Raw genomic sequence first — 24,043 nt, 5'->3', positions numbered from 1 at the left:
CAAATTACTCTGACATGATACTCCATCCCATGTTTCTTTGAGAGAAATAAAGGAATTGTTCTAAAAAGTATCTAGGCATGAGTTTGTTTCTGTAATGTTAATATTCCTTTCTAAAACTACATGTACATAATTGTTATCTTTGTCTAATTGGGAAGAAATGTGACTCTGGCATTCACCATAATGTGAATAAGTCTTTGGGGAGCAATGAGTGACTTCCCTCATCCCCAACCACCACCACCAAAAGGCAAAAACAAAACACTGTGGTAATTTTAGGACTGGGCACTAGAGTCCCAAGAATTATTTCCAAAGTGACTCTGTATCCTTGCTGAATCTATCCAGCCAGTCTGTTGCTTCCCCTGAATGGTAACCAACCCCCGACGTTCATGGAAACCCACCATGGACATCTATCCCTCTTGGAATGCCCTTTTTTTGAGGATGGAATTGGCAGAATAGAAGCTGTTGAGGAGGTGGCAGCTTCCTAGGGAAAGAAGCCCAATTCTGAGCGAGCTAAGCTAATCAGGGAGCATCAGTGCTTATGGGCAAAGGTGGGGAGGGACTAGGCTGGAGTAAGAGACAGAGTTCTCAACAAAAACTTAGGCCAAGCTTCGGGAGACAGGTGGATTCTGGGAAAGCATGAAAGAAAATGGCCCAGGCCACCCAGAGACAGCAAGTGGTTAATGCCAAGAGAGCCAGGTGACAGCCTTTTGGTGGGGAAACACTATCTCAAGGGGAGACAAGGCCTAGAGACTGGGACATCTGGGGTTTGGGGAGGAAGCGAGGCTGCACCCTCAGGCTTAACTCCAGTTTGGGTAAACAGTCTCAGGAGCTATCCTTGAAAAAAAGAGTTGGAGCAATCCAGAATCTTATCTCTTCTCCATAAACCAGGAAGAAAAGCCCAAGACTTTACACCTCTCTCTCTCCCTCCCACTCTTCACCAGAAAGACATCTATAGATAGCCAGAAAGGACATTCACACATCCACAGCCAGAGTCAGGAGGCGGGTCCCAGCTGCACACACCCACATACACTCCAGCGTCAGCTATGTCCTTTTATTATTATTTTTATTGAACCCTGTAGGTGGGGTAGTGGTAAGGCGGTTCTCACAGCCGGCTGCAGCGGTTCAGCAACTGGTTCAATACCTGCGGTATAAGTCCCAGTGCAGGCTTATGGCATTGATGAGGGTGCCAGCGCGACCACTAATGAATCGTAGTACGGTGTTGTGGTACAAGGGGACAGCACTGAAACTCCTGCCTATGTCTGTCCCAAAAGGCAGGTACCGGCCCTTGTCAGTCACGAAGACGAGCTTCCTCAGGTAGTAGTCGTACTTGCCAGACACCTGGATCACTGACTCCCCGGGGTGCAGGAAAATCTCCTCCAGGTCTCCCTGGGTGCCACCCACATAGTCGCTCCATACCTTGCCATAGCGCACCTGGAGGCTGGGTGGGGGCTGGTGAGGGAGGGAAGACTGAGCAGGGTGACTGGAATTCAGGACCTCTTGGCCTACAAGCCGAGAGACCTGCAAACTGGTGGCAGAGATGACAGGTCCCCTGCCAGTCCCAAGGTGTGTGAGGGATGAGGGAGCCCTTGAGGTCCCACTGTGAACTTCAACTCCTTTTGCCAACAGATAGGCTCAGAGAGGAAAAGTAACTTGGCCGGAGCCCCCCAGACAGTGGTAGAGCTTCACTTTGAAATCTAGGTTCCGGTTGTGCCCCCAACCCCTACGTGGAAGAAGCAGATGGGCCTTTCTGGATGGCTTTCATGAGGGAAGAGACTCTGTTGCCCCAGGATCAGAAGGATACATGTTTTGGGGAGAGGTGTCAGCCAAGATGGAGGATGCCCGAGGGGACCTACACCTCAGGTGGGGCCAAAGTAGCCAGCTTCCCAGCGCCTCAGTGGCTGTGCTACAGATTTGCCCAAGACGTGCACGCTGGGGACTGTAGGGCTGTAGCAGCACCGGCCTCAGACCCCAGCCTCCTGATACCTTTCACATCCCAAGTTGTCCCTGGGACTTGTTGACTGAAACAGATGTGACCCAAAGTGACTGAGAACTTTCCAGTGTGGTAGGATCGGAGATGACCCCCAAACCACAGACACACAAAGAATCTTACCCTATGATGTAGTTGTTGTCGATGCGGACCCGGATGGCAGTGATGGGGCCCTCCAGCTGGTAACCAGAATGGGAGAATTGCTCACCTCCATCGCCTCCATACTCTCCATTGTAGGAGGAGGACCTAGCCTGAACTGGAGGGGACAGTAGGCGTCAGAAGGAGAGAGCTCAAGAGCTCCAGTCCCTCCTCACCACTCCTACACCTCCCACAACTCGACGCCCACCACCCCAAGCCAGCCCCTGCAAGCCTTGGCCACCGGCAGAGCAGGAAGCTGTCTTCCCATGACATTAATACTGGGCTCCTGGCCTCTCACTTACTGGCATTGGCTGAGGCTGATGCACAGACAAGGGCAAGAAGAGCAATGGTCAACATTCTGGGGCTGGAAGGGAAAGAAAGGAGAACGTCAAGGTTCATTCACCCTGTTTCCTTTGGACTTCATTTACCCAGGCTTCCCTGGGTTAGATCTCCAATTGAGACTCGGCCCTCTTTGTCCCTCAACTGAGACCTAATTGACCCAGTCTTGGGCTCAGAAAGAATTGCCCCTAGTCTCTAGTCCTGCTCCTGGCAGGTACGGTGTCCTTAACCCCTCTGTCCTCCCTGGTCTCGAGGTAGTCGACCCCCTTGTTGACCCCCTTGTTGACCATCCTGAGTCAGAAGGTCAGTCCTAAGCCTCTGTCTGGACCAACCCATGTAAGTCCTGGTCCCTCCTGGCACAAAGCAGGAAAAGAGTTTCAAAGAAGTGGAGGCCATCTCCAAACCATAGAGATGGTTGAGTTTACCAAACCAGGATTCTGAGCAAAACCTAACTGCAACCTGCCTGTGACACATGGGGCTGGCTTGGGGGACCTCTGGGGCAGAGTTTAAATTCCTAGCTTTAGCTGGGTCTCAAATCAGAAGGAAAGGAGCATTTTAGGGGTGCGTCTCTGTGTCACCCAGGCAGTGAGGGTGATTATAGACGAGACTGTGCCAATACCAGCATCGGAACAGTTGAGAAACTGCACAACGAGTTTGGACCACAGCTCAAGATACCAGATTCCAGATGCCTGGTCTATTTGTCATAATTCTTTCTCCACTAACACAAATCTGGCTGTATCGATACCCCGAGCATCCCAGGTGTCTCCCGTCCTTCCTCTGAGACCCAGATACTTTGCACCTCCCTCAGATGCCCCAGGTACCTGCCACACAGGTCTCCCCTGCCGCTCACTCCAGGCAGGCTGCTGTCCACCGCTGCTTGAATTCCCCCGAAACTCAAATCCAATCATCCCTTTCACCCCTTAGCCCAGGCCTCTGTCACCCCTCACCTGGCAGTTCCAGGTGCAAAGTAATCACCTGGAAACTTCCAGGTCTTTTATACCAGGTCCAAGCCCTCTGCCTTCTCTTTATCGTGTGGCCTCACCACCTGAGCAAACATGCTCAGCCTCTAGGGTCAGTGGTCAGGCAAGGTCTGGAATACCATATCCTGCTCTCCCCCCAAGAGTTTCATGTGGCAGGGTGGGGTCCAATCTGGGCCAAGGCCCAGATCTCAGGATGGGCAGAATAAACTTGAGAAAAGGTCACCAACCCAAGGGCCAGCAGCTTTTGGTGGGCAAAGTAGCTAAGTGCTTCTGGATGTAGTCTAAGGTTGTCACCCCCCTATTTGGGTGTTCTGCAGGTGCTCCTACCTGCAATCTGTCATCTTTCAGGAGAAACCTTGTCCTCACTGTCCTGCATTTGAAATCTAGATTCTTCTGGGAAGGGATGATACACCCAACACTCTGTACTTAGGAGTGTCTACTATTTTCCAGACAATTTTTTTCCTTCTCATCCCGGTTATTTTATATGAAAAAAACAAATTCAAACATAGGAAATATTTAAAGAATTATACAGTGAACACTCATATACACACCACATAGATTCTACCATGGTTAATACTTTGCTGTACTTGCCTTTTTCTGCCCCCCCCTCCCCCCCATCTATCCATCCTCAATCTGCCAGACTGTTTACAAAACTTTTCTGAGAAGGGTAACGTGTTGCTGCTGGTGGACAACGAACACCTGTCAATCTCCCGCCTGGGAGACAGGCAGTCAGGCCAATAGGCATGTGAGACGCTGAGGAAGTAACGGTACATGGTTCCTCCCTTGGGGGAAATTCTGGTCTCAAGGCCCTCGGGGCTCCTGGGAGCCATGACTGAATCTTCTGGAGGATAAAGCCCACACGGGGCAACAGCTCCTTCCCATAGGCCTTAGATTCGTGTCATAGATTTCTTCTCTTCCGAGGCCCTTCTGTTCCACCGGAGTCTCTAGACGGACTCCTGAGTCCTACTTCCTGACCCCTTTAGGACTGGCTCTTTGACCCTCTGAGTCAGCGGGCCCTCCCAAGCAGAGAGATGGATGGAGCCCAGGGAAGAGCTGGAGTCATTAGCCTTGGTGATTAATGACTAGTAGCTGGACAAACAGAATATCCACCCCTCATAGACCATCTAGGACTGAGGACTCCTCCCAGGAAAGCCAGGGAACCCCAACCTAAGGAGCCAGAAATAGGACAGGGCTCTTGGTCTGGAGATTCCGAGAGCAAAGAGGGCAGCCAGGGTTGCATTGTCTGATCTCTGCTTCAAGTTCAAAACAAGCATGTCCTGGTGAGATAACTTCCTCATTCATCTGTTTTGTTTTGTCTCTCTTGTCCTCTCTGGTTTTCTTTCTTTCCTACTTCTCTCTTTCCGTTTGTCTTGATCTTTCCCCATCATCTCCTGCTCTAAGGGTTCTTTGTATTCACTGTCTCCATCCCTTTTTCCTTCTGCCTCTTCTCTTTGTCTCTTCTCCTCCTCCAAGCTCTCTCTCTAAATCTTTCCTCTGTCTTCTCTCACTATTGTCTGTCTTTCCTCTTCCTTATGAGGAGTATATCCCACAGGATGGAACCAAACACTGGATATCAAAGATGGCAGCTCAGGGGCATCCAGGTGACTGAGTTGGTTAAGAATTGGACCAATAGTGATCTCACCACTCGTGGGTTCGAGAGCTGCATCGGGCTCTGCTGATGGCTCAGAGCCTGGAGCCTACTTCAGATTCTGTTTCCACCCCCCGCCCCTTCCCCACTCACTCTCTCTCTCTCTCTCTCTCTCTCTAAACATAAATAAAAGATTAAGAAAAAAAATATGGTAGCCCAGAGAGGTCTGCAGTGAATGCCTTAGGAAAATACCCTCATATTTCCATACATGACACATCTGGGACCCTCAGGGGGAGACCATCACACTTGTCATAGGTTCACTCTGATGCACTGGCCCCACCTATGCAGAGAGTCAGAGTCTCCCCGATGCCCATAGACTGGTCCCTGGTTCCCCCCAGCAGGCCCTCCATCTCCTCTCCAGAGTGTAAAGAGAGGACTTTATTCCAGTGGCAGGGGTCTCAGGGCTCATCGCCTGTGGGTCCCAGAGACCAGCTAGACCACTGTGCAGCTAATGTTGGTATGCCATCAGGTCCAGTTCCATTGCTCCCATTTGAACTTGTCACATTTTGCCCATGTGTCCCCTGGGGGCCGACCTTCCCCAGTCCTACAGGCAGTGAAGGTCATCCCTGCCCAGTCCCAAGGCTGCGAAGTCCAAAACCTCCCCAAGCTTTCTGCTATGGCAGGGCAGCTGACACTCATTCTCTTGCTGTCTTCCCTGCCCCTTGGCAAAGCGACTCACTCAGCACATTTATGCAGCATCTGTATGTTGGAGGAACCGTCCTAGATGCTGGACAGACAGTCACAGAGGAAGGGTCAAATCGTAGTGCTGGAGCTTTCACTGCAGGGTGGGGGGTCGGACAATTGAACAACTCGTTCCCATGGGCCAGGCCAGGAGGAAATGAGGCAGAGTGAACCAGGAGAAGGGCTGGGAAAGCTGTCTCTCTGCCTGGGAGGCCCCCCTCTCCACGGGTAACATTTGTGAAGACCTCACCAAAGTGATGGAGAGACTACAGACGTTTGGGAGAAGACTGGACCTGGTGAGGGAACGGTACGCAAACCCTGAGCAGGAAGTGTGCGGAACAGTGTGCGGGAGGGCAGGGTGGCTGCTGGGAAGTGTGGCTGCCAGCGGGAGGGGAGGTGTGGGCAGCAGCCGCCGGGCAGGTAGTACAGGGCCTGGGAGGCTGTGGTCAGGAGTTTGGATTCCTCCTGAAGGTGAGGGAAGCCACCGAGTGGTTTCTCCACTCTTTTTTTTTTTTATTTATTTTTTTTAACGTTTATTTATTTTTGAGACAGAGAGAGACAGAGCATGAACGGGGGAGGGGCAGAGAGAGGGAGACACAGAATCGGAAACAGGCTCCAGGCTCTGAGCCATCAGCCCAGAGCCCGACGCGGGGCTCGAACTCACGGACCGCGAGATCGTGACCTGGCTGAAGTCGGATGCTTAACCGACTGCGCTACCCAGGCGCCCCTCGTTCCACTCTTAAAAGTGGAGAATGGACAGGGTGGGGAATGAGGGTGTGTGGAGGGGAAGGGGGAGGGGGAGCCCACCTCAGGAGGCAGGAACAGTGTGAGCTCTCATACCCCCCAACCCTTGTCTCAAGGGGCCCCTGCTCAGAGCACTATTTCCTCTCTCAGACAAAGCCTCTTAAATCCTGGTGCAAATTCACACCCCAGGGGGGAGAATCTGCCCCTTGACTCCCATCACTGATTTTTCAAAATGTATTTCCAAATGATAGCAGATCTCTTTCCTGTTAAGAAAAAAATATTCTCTGTCTCCTCATTTACGCCTTGGGTAGATGGTGGTTTCATTTGAACAAAGGGTTTTACCACAAAAGCAAATGTGAACAGTGCTTTTCTGTTCACCCTTCATGGTTCCCGTGAAGAAAGTAAAGTCTTGAGAGAGAAGTGACCTCACTAAGCTGCAAAGAGGGTCCCTCCACTCCCTGCTGTAGAGGCCACTTGTAGGCAAACAGGCTTGGGTGACAGGAGGTAGAAAAGGGCCACAACGATGGGATGCAAGCTGGTGTAGCCACTCCGGAAAAAGTATGGAGGCTCCTCAAAAAATTAAAAATAGAAGTACCCTACGACCCAGCAACTGCACTACTAGGTGTTTATCCACTGTTTCATGTGCTGTTTCGAAGGGACACTTGCAGCCCCATGTTTATAGCAGCACCATCGACAATAGCCAAAGTATGGAAAGAGCCCAAATGTCCATTGATGGATGAATGGATAAAGATGTGGTGTATATATATATACAACGGAGTATCACTCGGCAATCAAAAAAGAATGAAATCTTGCCATTTGCAGCTACGTGGATGGAACTGGAGGGTATTATGCTAAGCGAAATTAGAGAAAGACAAAAATCATATGACTTCGCTCATACGAGGATATTAAAATACAAAACAGATGAACACAAGGGAAGGGAAGCAAAAATAATATAAAAACAGGGAGGCGGACAAAACAGAAGAGACTTTAAAATGGAGAACAAACAGAGGGTTACTGGTGGGAGTGTGGGAGGGGGGATGGGCTACATGGGTAAGGGGCACTAAGGAATCTACTCCTGAAATCATTGTTGCACCATAGGCTAAATAATTTGGATGTAAATTTAAGAACATAAAATTAAAAAAATAATGAAGTAAAAAACTCTTTAAAAAAAAAAAAAAGAAAAGGGCCACGGCGACCCCCTGGCTGAATACAGACAGGCCCATGGGTCGGGGGCACCTCCATGCATCAGTTATAGGCTCTAACTGACCAATGGGCTGCTTACAACCAGGCACAGTCACCACCAAAGGGGAGAATTCTATATATCCCCATAAGTCCTCACCTTCCCCCTTCCAAAATAGTCCCCCATCCCCCACACTGCCTCTTCTCAGACAGCCTCTCCTCTGCAACCTTGCTGTGTATTCCATAAGCTTCTATCTCCTTTGTTCTGCCTCAGGTGAATTCTTTCACGGCCCAAGCCCCCAGCCTCCACCAGGTGGTCACTGCACATTTGGGGGCCCCCATCTGATCGGGACACCACACCTTGCCTCCTGTCCCTCGTAACCCACATGCCAGTCCCTACACTAGCCAGCTGTTTGCTCCTGCCACTCTGGCTGCCTAAATGTTCTCCTGTCCTGCTCACCTGCCCATCTTCTACCCTTAAGACATTCAGCCCCTACCCCTCCCCCCACTACCCCCTGCACGCACCACCCCCTGCACTCCTCCCTAGGGCTTCTATCATAGGGGTCTCCCTCCAGCCCCTCCACTTCAGACAGAATTCCTTTTTCTGGCCTCCAACTGTGTTTGCTACCTCCCCAGCTCAGCTCTGATTACCCTGCGCTGTAATTTATCTGTGTACACAGAAGCCTTCTCCACCAAACCCCAAGCCCATTCTAAGGCGGAAGGCCTGTCTTGTCCAGCTCTGAATTCCAGGCTCCTGCTTCCCATCTGGCACATTACAGGTGCCCCATAAATGACCGTCACATGCCTTGTCTGCGGTGAGAATTCCATTAAATACTCCTCCTTTGTCTTTTCAGGCCAGTGTCTCTCTTCTGGCAGGCTTGAATTTGGGTTTTCTTGTTTCTTATTTCTGAACCTTCTGGTGAAACCCTGTTCGGTAGCATACTGTACCTAAAGACAGAATTGTGGGTTAAGGTCCTCCATTCCAACACTCATTAGCCATGTGAATTTTAAAAAGTCACTAGGGTGCCTGGGTGGCTTGGTTGGTTAAGCATCTGTTTTCGATTCAGGCCATAATCTCACAGTTCGAGCCCCATGTCGGGCTCTGTGCTGACAGATCGGAGCCTGGAGCCTGCTTCGGATTCTGTGTCTCCCTCTCTTTCTCTGCCCCTCCCTCACTTGTGTGGGCTCTCTCTCCCAAACTCTCATAAATACATAAATAAGCGCTAAAAAATAAAAAGTCACTATTTCTTAGAGCCTGTATTTCTGCATTTGGAACATGAGAAGCAAATGGTCTCGAGATCAACCAAAATCCTCAAGGACAGAGTTCTTCAGATTGTGGGTCTTAACTCACTAGTGGACCATGAAATCACTTTAACAGCTCAAAAACAACGTATTTTTTTAAGTTTATTTTCTTTAGTAAGCTCTCTACCCAACGTGGGGCTCGAACCCACAAGCCCTACAACAAGAATCTCATGCTTTCCCACCTGAGCCACCCAGGTGCCCCCAAACCAACATATTTTAGAATGAAATAGAGAAAGTAAGAGCATCGCATGTAACAAGGCTAAATACTATTTCCTGAGGTAGCGTTTCAGTCAAATACTCTATCCTACGCGTAACTGGCTCACAATATAAAATGTTCTTTTCTATTGTGAACTGCTCTTTAAAAAAAAAATCCTTGAGAAAAATAAACTCTACCTCTATCAAAGGGTACGATTTTTTATATGTCAACACAGTTCAAAACTGCCAGGCCAGAAATGGGTTGGGACACCTTTAGGGTAATAATTAGAGCAGCGCCTGAGACCCAGACTCAAGTATGGAAGAATATGTTGATAATCTTTTTATTTTATTTTATTTTTTGACATGGAATTGACACGTAACATTATATTAGTTTCAGGGATTACAACATGCTGATTCGACATATGTATATATTGCGAAATGTGTTAATCATTTCTTAAAGTCAGAAACCTATAGCAACCTGCCAAGAATTCATGCATAGAATGGTGCCTTAGTAAGAGACATGTCTTTAAATTTTTTTTAATGTTTATTCATTTTTGAGAGAGAGAGACAGAGGGTGAGCAGGGACGGGGTGGGGCAGAGAGAGAGAGAATCCAAAGCAGGCTCCAGGCTCTGAGCAGTCAGCACAGAGCCCGACGTAGGGCTCTAACTCACTGACCACCAGGTCATGACCTGAGCCAAAGTCGGACGCTTAACTGACTGAGCCACCCAGGAACCCCCAGCAAGAGACATGTCGTAAAGCTTGGTTCATGCCCTGCCTCCATGATCCTCGAACTTCAGTTTGTTCATCTGTGATAGGAGATAATGAGTCTAACCAATTTGTGTCAAGCCCCTGACACAGCTCTGGCACATATAATACTGAGTTAACATTTATTTTTTTCTCTCTTCAATTCTCAAAAAATATGGTCTTTCTTTTTCATTTCTTTCAGATAAGGTTGATGAGGGAGCATGGGCTTTCTTTCTCATTTACAGTTAGCTTTATTTTTATGGTTTAGCTTAGTTCAGATCCTGGAGAGCTTTGTATATGCATCATACAACTTGACACAAGAATTTTTTTAATGTTTATTTCTTTATTTTTGAGAGAGAGAGAGAGAGAGAGAGAGAGAGAGAGAGAGAACGAGTGGAGGAGGGGCAGAGAGAGAGGGTTCCACAGAATCCAAAGCACGCTCCAGGCTCTGAGCTGTGAGCACAGAGCCCAATGTGGAGCTTGAACCCATGAACTGTGAGATCATTACCTGAGCCGAAGTCAGCTGCTTAACCAACTGAGCCACCTGGGTGCCTTGGGAACCTGGTTTTAATTTCTGTTTATTGAGCTATGATTACATGGTAGCTTTTTTTTAGCCTTTGTGTGTGGTTGTTGTTTTTTTTGAGATCTGAATGTTAAGTAATCTCTAATCCTACATGGGGCTCAACCTCACAACCCGGAGATCAGAGTCACATGCTGTACAGACTGAGCCAGCCAGGTGCCCCTAACCTCTATCATTTTTGCCTTCAGCCTCCACATCTCTTACCGCAAGGCTTGATCAATTGTAATGCAACTGCAAAACTTGCTTTGTTTATTTTTTCCTTTGTTTCCTCTATTTGTTTTCCTCCTCACAAAGAGCATTCTCCAGAACATAACACAATATAACATCAAATATTGATATAACAGTATCAAATGGGAATGAGGTGAGGTCATTCCACCAGGACACGGTCATTCTTGCTTTGTGTCAGGAACAATTCAGCTGAAAGTATGAGCTGATTTCATTTCCTTCATATATGACTGAGGCTCCAACAGTCACCTGCTCTTGCACTTGGCACGTTCTACAAGCACAGGAAGACAGACGCAGGTTGGAGTGTTTGAGAGGCGCACAGACGGGGCAGGACTCAGAAGCTGGGTCCCTGGGGAAAGTTATATCACTTCTCTCTGCTTCTGTTCTCATCTGAAAACACACACATACACAAACAAAAAGGCAATAATTTTGCCTACCTCCTCAGGTTGCTGTGGTTGTGATGTACTTAACAGAAGTAAAGTTCCAGAACACTGCCTGATGCAAGGCGAGCTCCGAGGAAGTTCTTCTGTTTCTCATCGTCTAAGGAGAGGCTCCATCCTGGCCAGGTATGTTGTGGAGGAGATAAAGCTTAACATTTTCTTGAGACCACCCATCTCCACCAGAATCAGACTAAGAACCTTCGTACGGGCAGGCCCATTTCGTGTAGGAATTGGGAAAAGATGTGGCAGCCCCTTGGGCCCTCCTTTCTCCTGGGAACATCTGGTGGGCAGCCATGTATCACAGGGTGTGGGGTCAGATGCTGGCTACAGAAAGCCTCAGTATAGAATGGACCTCAGTGACTTTCCAAGTGGCATCATGGCAGAGAAAAGGGACCCATGTGCCATTCACAAGTGGCCATGTGGGAAGTTGCCCCTACACATACTTAGCTTCCTTGAGATCGTTCTGGTCCCCTTACCTTCTTTTTTTACTTATTCGTTTTTTAAGTTTATTTATTTATTTTGAGAGAGAGAGAGAGAGGGAAAACAAGTGGGGAGGGGCAGAGAGAGAGAATTCCAAGCAGTCTTCACACTGTCAGTGAGGAGCCTGATGCGGGGCTCAAACTCACGAAGTGTGAGATCACGACCTGAGCCAAAGTCAGACGCTCAAGCGACTAAGCCACCCAGGTACCCCAGGTCCCTTTATCTTCTGATGGGGCCTGTGAGCTTTGGCTGCAGAGAAGTGTTAAGGTATACAAGTGGCTAGATTGGACAGGGACGATCTAAGCAGAAGTGAAGGAAGGCATCCCAAGCAGGCTCCATGTTGTTGTCATGAAGCCCAATACGGGGTTCATGAACCATGAGATCATGACCTGAGCCAAAATCAAGAGTTGGATGCCTAACCAACTGAGCCACCCAGGCACCCTCCAAAAATGTTAAGCTATTTTTTTAAGTGATAAGAGATAGTTAAGAATCAAAACATCTCATTTTGATTCTAGATCATGTCAGATCTTCCTGGTTTTAATAATGTTTACCCTTCTAGTGTTTTGTTTAAATTTTAAATTAAAATTTTATTTTAGTAGGTTCCACACCCAGCATGAGGCTTGAACTCACAACCCTGAGAATAAGAGTCACAGGCTCTACCGACTAGGCCAGCCAGATGCCCTGAGTGGTTTTTTTTTTTTGAAGAATGACTAATTTTTTTTTTAATGTTTTCTTTATTTTTGAGACAGAGAGAGACAGAGCATGAACGGGGGAGGGGCAGAGAGAGAGGGAGACACAGAATCGGAAGCAGGCTCCAGGCTCTGAGCCATCAGCCCAGAGCCCGATGCGGGGCTCGAACTCACGGACCGCGAGATCGTGACCTGGCTGAAGTCGGACGCTTAACCGACTGCGCCACCCAGGTGCCCCGAAGAATGACTAATTAAAACAGAATATACATAATATTCAGATTTTACTTATTTATTAATTTATTTAGATGTAACATTTTTTATTGTTGTAAATACATGTAAAGAAATTTATTATATTAACCTTTTTTAAAACTTTATATATATTTTGAGAGAGAGAGTGTGTGCACGGGCAAGCAAGCAATTGGGGGAGGGGAGAGAGGGAGGGAGGCAGAGAATCTCAAGTAAGCCCCACCCTCAGTGGGGAGCAGGACTTGGGGCTTGAACCCCCAAAACAGGAGATCATAACCTGAGCCGAATCAAGAGTCAGAAACTCAACTGACTGAGCCACCCAGGCACTCTTCTTCTTTTTTTTTTTTTTAAGATTTTATTTTATTTATTTGTTAATTTTTTTGGAGAATTTTGTAATGTTTATTTACTTCTGAGAGACAGAGAAAGACAGAGCACAAGCAGGGGAGGGGTAGAGAGAGAGGGAGACACAGAATCTGAAGCAGGCTCCATGCTCCAAGCTGTCAGCACAGAGCCCAACATGGGGCTCAAACCTATGAACGATATCATGATTTGAGCCGAAGTCGGACGCTTAACCAACTGAGCCACCCAGGTGCCCCGAGCTCTTTTAAACAAACTTGAATACGTGCCCAGGAAGTCTCCTGAAGTGGGTATGGAGGATCCCTCCTTGCCTTGGCCTTTGGTGGTGTGAGTTGTGGCAGCCTGCTCCCAAATGGTCTTAAACTAGGGTTTCCTCACCTTCACAGTATTGACATCTGACCCAGGTAATTCTTGGTGGGGGAGACTTTCCTGCATGCTGTAGGATATTTCACAGCCTCTCTGGTCTCTATTCACTAACCCCATAGATGTTACAACCAAAGATGTCTCCAAACATCGCCAAGTGTCACCTGTGTGAGGTCAAGCTCCGCGTTGGGCTCCATCCTTGGCATGAAGGCTACTTATGTTAAAAAAGAAAAAAGAAAAAGCTAATCAAAGGAAGGTATGAGACGAAAAGTTTAAAAATCTCTCAGGATGTAGAACAAAATGACAACGAAATGGAAAGTATGAAAGAAAAGTTAAGAGATGGAGGGCCAATGTATTCCATATTAATCTAACAGAAGTTCCAGAGAGCACCAAGAAAATGGAGGAGAGGAGATAATCAAAGATTCTATTTGACTGAGAAAAAAACATTTCAAGCAGAGAAAACAGGTCTGTAAAGTGGCTCTCACCTGGCTGCACCCTGGATCACCTGAGAGCTCTTAGAAACACACACACCAAGATCCCTGCTTCTCCTCAAGGTGGAGTCACAGGGACCAGTTTTACCTTCCCGCCAGAAACTGCCACCACCACTGCAACAAAACCAGACAAAACACACGATACAACGGTTTTCAAAACAGTGGACACCAAGCAATGAAAGGCAGTAACATGCCTCGCAATCCCAGAGAGAAAGGAAAACAAGTGAGATTTGTCCTTTGAGGACACCAGGGCGAGAGCCATCTCTGCAGGCAGCTGTGCTCAGGGCCTTTTCGCACCAGCCCGACTAGCAATGTGACAAAGTGGAGGGCAGAGTGTTCAGGAAGGGTTTCACTTAGTAGTGGGGAATAATCAGCCCCAAGCTGAGCACTACTATGCACCTGCCTAACAAATCACACAGATTACCAAAGTATCTGGCACTCGGCAAGGTAAAACTCACAACGCTGGCCAATCAGCCACAGATTATGCATGACGCAGAATGAGGAGAATCATCAATCAATTGAAACCAACCCAGCACTTATACAAACGCTAGAGGGAGCAGAAAAGGACATTAAACAGCTACTCTAATGATATTCCATATGTTTTTAAAAAGTTAAATAGAGACATGGACATATAAGAAAGAAACGAAAATTCCAATGTCAAGGACACTTGGCTGGCTCAGTCTGTAGAGCACACAACTCTTGCTCTTGGGGTTGTGAGTTTGAGCCCCACGTTGGGTGTCGAGATTACTTAAAAAAATACAGAAAATTACAGTGTCAGAGATGAAAACTACACTGAATGGAATCAACAGTAGATGAGACATCGCAGAAGAAAAGATTAGTGAAGCTGAAGGCATAGCCACAGAAATTATCCAAATGAAACACACAGAGAAAGGAAGTTTTTGTTTTGTTTTGTTGTTTTTAATGTACATCCGAAGATTTCAGGAGCAGATACCTTAATGACCCTTACCCATTTAGCCCATGTCCCCTCCCACCACCCTTCCAGTAACCCTCTGTTCTCCATATTTAAGAGTCTCATGTTTTGTTCCCCTACCTGTTCTTATGTTATTTTTGCTTCCCTTCCCTTATGTTCATCTGTTCTGGGTCTTAAAGTCCTCATATGAGTGAAGTCATATGATATTTGTCTTTCTCTGACTAATTTCGCTTAGCATAATAACCCTCTAGTTCCATCTATGTAGTTGTAGATGGCAAGATTTCATTCTTTTTGATTGCTGAGGAATAATCCATTGTATATATATACCACATCCATCCATCCATGGACATTTGGTGTCTTTCCATGCTTTGGCTATTGTCGATAGTGCTGCTATAAACATCAGGGTGCGTGTGTCCCTTCAAAACAGCATCCCTGTATCCCTTGGATAAATACTTAGTAGTGCAATTGCTGGGTTGTAGGGTAGTTCTATTTTTAGTTTTTTGAGGAAAAAAACCTCCATACAGTTTTCCAGTGTGTCTGCACCAGCTCACATTCCCACCAGCAATGCAAAAGAGTTCCTCTTTCTCTGCATCCTCGCCATCATCTGTTGTTGCCGGAATTGTTAATGTTAGCCATTCTGACAGGTGTAAGGTGATATCTCATTGTGTTTTTGATTTGTATTTCCCTGATGATGAGTGATGTGGAGCATTTTGTCATGTGTCTGTTAGCCGTCTGGATGTCTTCTTTGGAGAAGTGTCTATTCATGTCTTTTGCCCATTTCTTCACTGGATTACTTGTTTTTTGGGTGTTGAGTTTGATAAGTTCTTTATAGATTTTGGATACTAACCCTTTATCAGCTTTGTCGTTTGCAAACATCTTCTCCCATTTGTCGGTTGCCTTTTAGTTTTGCTGATTGTTTCCTTCGCCGTGCAGAAGCTTTTTATTTTGATGAGGTCCCAATAGTTCATTTTTGCTTTTGTTTCCTTTGCCTCTGGAGACGTGTTGAATAAGAAGTTGCTGCGGCCAAGATCAAAGAAGTTTTTGCCTGCTTTCTCCTCGAGGATTTTGATGGCTTCCTGTCTTACATTTAGGTCTTTCATCCATTTTGAGTTTGTTTTTGTGTATGGTGTAAGAAAGAAAGTGGTCCAGGCTCTTTTTTCTGTCCAGTTTTCCCAGCACCACTTGCTAGAGAGACTGTCTTTATTCCATTGGATATTCTTTCCTGCTTTGTCAAAGATTAGTTGGCCATACGTTTGTGGGTCCATGTCTGGGTTCTCTATTCTGTTCCATTGATCTGAGTGTCTGTTCTTGTGCCAGTACCATACTGTCTTTATGATTACAGCTTTGTAGTATAGCTTGAAGTCCAGGATTGTAATACCTCCTGCTTTGGTTTTCTTTTTCCAGATTGTTTTGGCTATTCGGGGTCTTTTCTGGTTCCATACAAGTTTAGGATTGTTTGTTCTAGCTCTGTGAAGAATGCTGGTGTTATTTTGATAGGGATTGCATTGAATATGTAGATTGCTTTGGTAGTATCAACATTTTAACAATATTTGTTCTTCCTATTCAGGAGCTTGGAATCTTTTTCCATTTTTTGTGTCTTCTTCAATTTCTTTCATAAGCTTTCTATAATTTTCAGTGTATAGATTTTTCACCTCTTTGGTTAGACTTATTCCTAGGTATTTTATGGCTTTTGGTGCAATTATAAATGGGATTGTTTCCTTGATTTATTTTTCTGTTGCTTCATTGTTGGTGTATAGGAATGCAACTGATTTCTGTGCATTGACTTTCTATCCTGCAACTTTGCTGAATTCATGAATCAGTTCCAGCAGTTTTTAGGTGGAATCTTTTGGGTTTTCCATATAGAGTATCATATCATGTGTGAAGAGTGAAAGTTTGACTACCTCCTTGCTGATTTGGATGCCTTTTATTCCTTTGTGTTGCCTGATTGCTGAAGCTAGGACTTCCAATACTATGTTAAATAACAGTGGTGAGAGTGGACATCCCTGTCATGTTCCTGACCTTAGAGGGGGAAAGCTCTCAGTTTTTCCCCATTGAGGATGATATTAGTGGTGGGTCTTTCATGTATGGCTTTTATGATCTTCTATCCCTACTTTCTTGACGGTTTTATCAAGAAAAGATGCTGTATTTTTTCAAATGCTTTCTCTGCATCTATTGAGAGGATCATGTGGTTCTTGTCCTTTATTTTATTGATGTGATGCATCACATTAATTGTTTTGTGGATACTGAACCAGCCCTGCATCCCAGGTACAAATCCCACTTGGTTGTGGTGAATAATTCTCTTAATGTATTGTTGGATCTGGTTGGCTAGTATCTTGTTGAGGATTTTTTCATCCATGTTCATCAGGGAAATTGGTCTGTAGCTCTCCTTTTTAGTGGGGTCTTTGGTTTTGGAAGCAAGGTAGTGCTGGCTTCATAGAAAGAGTTTGGAAGTTGTCCTTCCATTTCTATCTTTTTGGAACAGCTTCAAGAGAATAGGTCTTAACTCTTCTTTAAATGTTTGGTAGAATTCCCCTGGAAAGCCATCTGGCCCTGGACTCTTGTGTTTTGGGACATTTTTTATTTCTAATTCCGTTTTTTTTTTTTCTGGTCATGAGTCTGTTCAAATTTCTATTTCTTCCTGTTTCAGTTTGGGTAGTGTATATGTTTCTAGGAATTTGTCCATTTCTTCCAGGTTTCCCATTTTATTGGTATATAATTGTTCATAATATTCTCTTATTATTGTTTTTATTTCTGCTGTGTTGGTTGTGATCTCTCCTCTTTCATTCTTGATTTTATTTATTTGGGTCCTTTCCTTTTTCTTTTTGATCCAACTGGCTAGTGGTTTATCAATTTTTTAAATTCTTTCAAAGAACCAGCTTCTGGTTTCATTGATCGGTTCTACTGGTTTTTTTGTTTTGTTTTTTGTTTTAGTTTCAATAGCATTTATTTCTGCTCTAATCTTTATTATTTCCTGTCTTCTTCTGGTTGTGGTTTTTATTTGCTGTTCTTTTTCCAGCTCCTTAAGGTGCAAGGTTAGGTTATGTATCTGAGATCTTTCTTCCTTCTTTAGGAAAGCCTGGATATACTTTCTCTTATGACCACCTTTCCTCCATCCCAGAGGTTTTGGGTTGTGGTGTTATCATTTTCATTGGCTTCCATGAACTTTTTAATTTCTTCTTTAACTTCTTGCTTAGCCCATTCATTCTTTAGTAGGATATTGTTTAGTCTCCAAGTATTTGTTACCCTTCCACATGTTTTCTTGTGGTTGATTTCGAGTTTCATAGAGTTGTGGCCTGAAAATATGCACAGTATAATCTCAATCTTTTTGTACTTGTTGAGGGCTGATTTGTGTCCCAGCATGTGGTCTATTCTGGAGAACGTTACATGTGCACTGGAGAAGAATGTATATTCCACTGCTTTAGGATGAAATGTTCTGAATATATCTGTTATATCCATCTGGTCCAGTGTGTCATTCAAAGCTATTGTTTCCTGGTTGATTTTTTGATTAGGTGATCTGTCCATTGCTGTGAGTGGGGTGTTGAAGTCTCCTACTATTATGGTATTGCAATCAATGAGGCCCTTTATGTTTGTGATTAATTGATTTATATATTTGTGTGCTCACACATTTGGCACATAAATGTTTACAATTGTTAGGTCTTCTTGGTGGATAGACCCCTTATGTATGATATAATGCCCTTCTTCATCTGTTGATACAGTCTTTATTTTAAAGTCTAGATTGTCTGATATAAGTATGGCTACTCCGGCTTTCTTTTGTTGACCGTTAGCATGATACATGGCTCTCCATCCCCTTACTTTCAATCTGAAGGTATCTTTAGGTCTAAAGTGGGTCTCTTGTAAGCAGCATATAGATGGATCTTGTTTTCTTAATCCATTCTGTTACCCTGTGTCTTTTGATTGGAGCATTTAGTCCATTGACATTTAGAGTGAGTACTGAAAGATATGAATTTATTGCCATTATGTTGTTTGTGGAGTTGGAGTGTCTGCTGGTGTTCTCTGGTCCTTTCTAGTCCTTGTTGCTTTTGGCCTTTATTTATTTATTTGTGTTTTTTGTTTCATCTTTTCTCCCCTCAGAGAGTCCCCCTTAAAATTTCTTGCAGGGCTGGTTTAGTGGTCACAAACTCCTTTAATTTTTGTTTGTCTGGGAAACTTTTTGTGTCTCCTTCTATTTTGAATGACAGCCTTGCTGGATAAAGAATTCTTGGGTGCATATTTTTCCAATTCAGCACATTGACTATATCCTGCCACTCCTTTCTGGCCTGCCAGGTTTCTGTGGATAGGTCTGCTGCAAACCTGATCTGTCTTCCCTTGTAGGTTAGGGACTCTTTTTCCCTTGCTGCTTTCATGATTCTCTCCTTGTCGGAGTATTTTGTGAATTTGACTCTGATATGCCTTGTTGATGGTCGGTTTTGTTGAATCTAATGGGGGCCTCTGTGCTTCCTGGATTTTTATGTCTGTGTCTTTCCCCAGGTTAGGAAAGTTTCCCGCTATGATTTCCTCACATAACCCTTCTACCCCTATTTCTCTCCCTTCCTCTTCTGAGACCCCTATGATTCTGATGTTGTTCCTTTTTAATGAGTCACTGATTTCTCTAATTCTTAAATCATGCCCTTTTCCCTTAATCTCCCTCTTTTTTTCTGCTTCATTATTCTCCATAAGTTTGTCCTCTATATCACGGATTCTCTGTTCTGTCTCATCCATCCTTGCTGCTGTGGCCTCCATTCGAGATCACATCTCAGTTATAGCATTTTTTATTTCATCCTGACTAGATTTTACTTCTTTTATCTTCCCAGAAAGGGATTCTAATCTATTTTCAACTCCAGCTAGTATTCTTATTATTATGATTCTAAATTCTGGTTCAGACATCTTGCTTGTTTCTGTGTTGGATAAGTCCTTGGCTGTCGTTTCTTCCTGCTCTTTCTTTTGGGTTGAATTCCTTCGTTTCATCATTTTGAAGGGAGAAAAAGAATGAATGAGGTAAAAAAATAAAATTTTAAAAATACTAAAATTGAAATATATTAAACTTAAAAAATTAAAAACGAAGACACACACACACACACACACACACACACAAAATCGAATAAATGATCCAAGATCCTAGGTGTGTTTTGGTCAGGGCATTGAAAGGGGCTTGATAGATTAGAGAAAAAAGGGGAAAGGAAAAAAAAAGGAAATCATTTGAAAATTTGAAAAAATGAATACACTGAAGTAGACTAAAATGAAATGATGGAAGTAAAATAGAATTAGAAAAAAATACAGAAAATTAAAAAATATAGTAGAAAAACAAAGAAAAATATCTTAGTAAAAATTGAAAATAAATGATTTTTATTTTTTTCTGTATTCAAGAAAAAGAAACGAAAAAGAGAATAAAGAAGAAAGGGAAAAAAAGAAAGAAAATTGAACAGATGCAATGGTGAGCAGACTGAAATAGGACTGAAATTATTTCGTTTTCTCCTAGTAGTCAAACTATGAAGCACTTTATAGTCCATAAACTAAGGAGGCGGAGAGTCTTCTGTTCCTGAAGAGCGAGGTTGGCCCAGTTGGGCGGAACTTAGTGTAATGGCTCCATTCTCCAGTAGATGGCACTGCTTAGCTTGCTGGGTGGACAGTTGTGGCGCTTGTAGGTGTATATGCACATGGGCGGGAGTGGTGAAAATGGCGTCACCCAGTCACCCAGTCTCTAGTATCAGAACTCTGTTCTCCCTGATCAGCAATCACACACCCGTCCTTTGTATTCGGCTTCCATCCACTCCCCGCTTTTATGCAGTTCGTGACCAAGCCCCAGGCAGCACCTCCCTCCTGAGTTTTGTCTCTGATGTGGCTGTTTTTCCCGGCCCCTTACTTCTGAGGGACTCGGGCTTTGACCCGTTCTGCCCCTCTGTGGAGGGCCTCACCGAACAATGGCCTGGTGCCGGCTGCACTCAGGAACGTTTGAGAGACTGTGCTGCTGCCGATGCCCAGAGACTGTGGCCGGGTGCCAGCCTGCCCCAGAAAAAGTTCACACGATAGTGTAGCAGCAGCATTTCAGGGACTATGGAAAATCACAACACGTGTCTGGCACCAGGCTTTACCCCCAACGACCCTGCTCCAGTACCTGCGAATGTGGTTGTTTTCCCGGGTCCACTGGGGCCTTGCCTTTGGGGAACCACACAGGTGTCCTCCCAGCAGGGGAACCGCCTCTCCCGCGTGGCCTGAAGAACCCCGGACCCCACTCTGCTCCTGGGGATTTGCCCTTCCCACCAGAGCACCGCCAGGTATTAGCTGCGGAGTTTCAGCCTCTGCACTCCCTCTGTTTGTAGAGTCTTAATGGAGTTTAAAACTTCTCCTTTCTCCTTCTCCTTTTTTAGTTCATTCCCTGCGGCTGTTTACACTTTTCCACTTTTTCTCCAGCTGCTTTTGAGGGGGGTACTTTTCACCTCCTCCCCCCACCCCCACGTCTCCATCCTCTCTCCACACACAAAAGTGGGTCCCTACCCTCCTTGGCTTCTCTACCTTCCAGTTCATCTCTCTGTGCTGCGTGCCTGCTCAATTCTGTGGTTCAGGTTGTGCACATTGTTGTGTTAAGCCTCAGGTCAGTTTTCTAGGTGTGCAGGATGGTTTAGTGTTGGCCTGGCTGTATTTCATGGATGCGAGACACACAAAAAACTTCCATGCTGTTCTGCCATCTTGGCTCCTCCCCACCATAGGTCCGAAAGGAAGTTTTTTTAATGAAAAATGCATCAGTGTACTGTGGGATGACGTCAAGTGGCCTAGTGTGTGAATGATTGGAGTTGAAGGAGAGGAGAGACAGAGAGATGGAAAAATATTTTAAGAACTAATGGCTGAATAATTTCCAAGCTTGATGAAAATTATAAACATACAGATACAAGAAGCTCAACAAATCTCACCCACAAGAATCTCCACCGAGGCACTCCCAAAGGGGCACCTGGCTGGCTTCATCAGTAAATCATGCACCTCTTGGGCTTGGGGTTGCGAGTTCAAGCCCGAAGCCCCACATTGAGTATGGAGATTATTTAAAAACTAAAATCTTTAGTGGCGCCTGGGTGGGTGGCTCAGTTGGTTAAGTTCCGACTTTGGCTCAGGTCATGATGTCACAGTTCATGAGTTCAAGCCCCAAGTCCAGCTCCATGCTGATGGTGAGGAGCCTGCTTGGGATTGTCTCTCTCTCTCCTCCTCTCTCTGCCCTTTCCCTATGTTCTCTCTCTCTCAACAGTAAGTAACCTTTAAAATAAACAAAAGTAAATCTTTAACGTGGTTAAGATGGTTAAGTGTCCAACTCAGTGGTTAAGCATCCAACTCCTGATCTTAGCTCGGATCTTGATCTTGGGGTCGTGAGTTCAAGCTTTATGTTGGGCTCCATGGTGGGCGTGAAGCTTACTTAAAATAAATAAATAAGTAAATAAAATTAAAAAAAAAAAAGCAAAGCCCAAATTCATAGATCCTAAGAACAGATTGGTGAGTGAAAGGGGTCAAAAGATCCAAAGTAGAGTCATAAAATAAATAAGTCCTGAGGATGTAATGTACCGTGTGGTGCCTATGGTTAACAATATTGTAATCTATACTGGAAAGTTGCTAAGATAGTAGATCTTAAAAGTTGTCATCACAAGAAAAGAAAACTGTGACTAGGTGTGAAGACGGATGTTAACTAGACTTCTTGTGGTAATCATTGTGCAATATACACAGATATCAAATCATCACATTATACATTTCAACTAATATAATGTTGTATGTCCATTACATCTCAATTCAAAAAAAGTGAAGGCAAAAAAGAGACATTTTCAGATTTACAAATGCTGAACCAGAAGACCCACACCCAATGAAATTGTAAAATGACATCCTTTGAGCAGCAGAAAAATAATCCTAGAAGGAATCTGTATTCACAAAAGGAATGAGGAGCATCAGAAATAGTAGAAATTGTAGGGGCGCCTGGGTGGCTCAGTCAGTTAGGCGTCCAACTCTTGGTTCCACTCAGGTCATGATCTCACGGCTCGTCAGTTTGAGCCCACATCAGGCTCCATGCTCACAGCACAGAGCCTGCCTGAGATTCTCTCTCTCCCTCTCTCTCTCTCTGCCCCTCCTCTGCTCTTTCTGTCTCTCAAAATAAATAAACTTAGATATAGGGGCACTTGGCTGGCTCAGTCAGTAGACCACGTGACTCTTGATCTCTGGGTTGTGAGACCGAGCCACACGTTGGATATGGAGATTATATAAAAATTTAAAAATTAAAAAAATAGTAGACATATGGATATATATGTGTATATATATAAACATATATATACATTATACATATATATGTATATATATATATATATGTATGACTTATTTTCTTATTATTTAAGTACCTTTCAAAGATGATTGATTTTTTTCAAAAAAAAGAATAGTATACTGTGGAGGTTAAAATACATATAAAAGTTAAATACATCACAATGATAGCATAGAGGCCAGGAGAGGTGAAATGGAAGTCTACAGTTGCAAGGTTTTTATACTATGTATGATGTGGTGTAATGCTTCTCAGAAGCAGACTGAGAGAGGTTAAAGTTGAATGCTATAAACCCTAAAGCAACTACACACACACACTGAAAGAGGTATAGCTCATAAGTCAACAAAGGAGAAAAAAAAGCATAAAAAAATACCTCCAACAACAGGCATAAGAAGGGACGCCTGGGTGGCTCAGTCAATTAAGCGTCTGACTTCAGCTCAGGTCATGCTCTCAAGTTCATGAGTTCAAGCCCCATGTCTGGCTCTGTGCTGACAGCTCAGAGCCTGAAGCCCACTTAGGGTTCTGTCTCCCTCACTCTACTCCTCCCCAACTCATGCTTGCTAGTGTGTGCACTCTCTCTCTGTCTCTCTCTCTCTCAAAATAAACATAAAATATTTAAATAAATAAATAACCTTAAAGCGGTGCCTGGGTGGCCCCTTCGGTTAAGCATCCAAATTCAGCTCAGGTCATGATGTTGCGGTTCACAAGTTCAAGCCCTGAGTGGGCTCTGTGCTGACAGCTGGAGCCTGCTTCGGATTCTGTCTTCCTCTCTCTCTCTCTCTCTCTCTCTGCCCCTCCTCCTCTTGTGCTCTTTCTCCTTCTCTCACAAAAATAAAGCATTTAAATAAATAAAAACATAAAAAAAAAACTCTTTATGTATATATGTACGTATGTCTCCTGCTGGTTTTCCTCTGGAAGAATGTGACTCATACAACAGGCAGGTTTACTTATGCAACCGAACAAGTCAAGGTTGGGTATTAATTCCCTCAAGGTTTGCTCCATACCCACTCCCTCTACAAACTAACCTG

The 24,043-nt window shown here is 44.8% G+C and overlaps 2 protein-coding genes across 3 annotated transcripts in view; one reads left to right on the top strand and one right to left on the bottom strand.

The window, feature by feature from the left end:
- Nucleotides 1-24,043, top strand: part of CE3H16orf54 (chromosome E3 C16orf54 homolog) — a 55,180-nt gene that overhangs the window by 10,911 nt on the left and 20,226 nt on the right. Inside the window, exon 2 of one of the 2 annotated variants that reach the window (XM_047838859.1) lies at nt 11,186-11,306. The exons of the other annotated variant lie outside the window; for it this stretch is intronic. The gene's annotated coding sequence lies outside the window, so the exon portion shown is untranslated. The remainder of the gene's footprint in view (nt 1-11,185; nt 11,307-24,043) is intronic. 2 annotated transcript variants of the gene reach the window in all.
- The window catches only part of LOC125154691 (zymogen granule membrane protein 16-like), a 32,731-nt gene continuing 9,819 nt past the window's right edge, over nt 1,132-24,043 (bottom strand). Inside the window, exons 2-4 of the mRNA XM_047839231.1 lie at nt 2,425-2,486; nt 2,108-2,240; nt 1,132-1,435 (exon numbers count right to left, since the gene is read on the bottom strand). Of these exons, the coding sequence (XP_047695187.1) occupies nt 1,132-1,435; nt 2,108-2,240; nt 2,425-2,479 (492 nt within the window). The 5' untranslated portion in view covers nt 2,480-2,486. The remainder of the gene's footprint in view (nt 1,436-2,107; nt 2,241-2,424; nt 2,487-24,043) is intronic.

The sequence above is a fragment of the Prionailurus viverrinus genome, chromosome E3 (assembly GCF_022837055.1).
Source record: "Prionailurus viverrinus isolate Anna chromosome E3, UM_Priviv_1.0, whole genome shotgun sequence".
Classification (NCBI taxonomy): Eukaryota; Metazoa; Chordata; class Mammalia; order Carnivora; family Felidae; genus Prionailurus; species Prionailurus viverrinus.
This window is presented reverse-complemented; position numbering and strand designations above follow the sequence as displayed.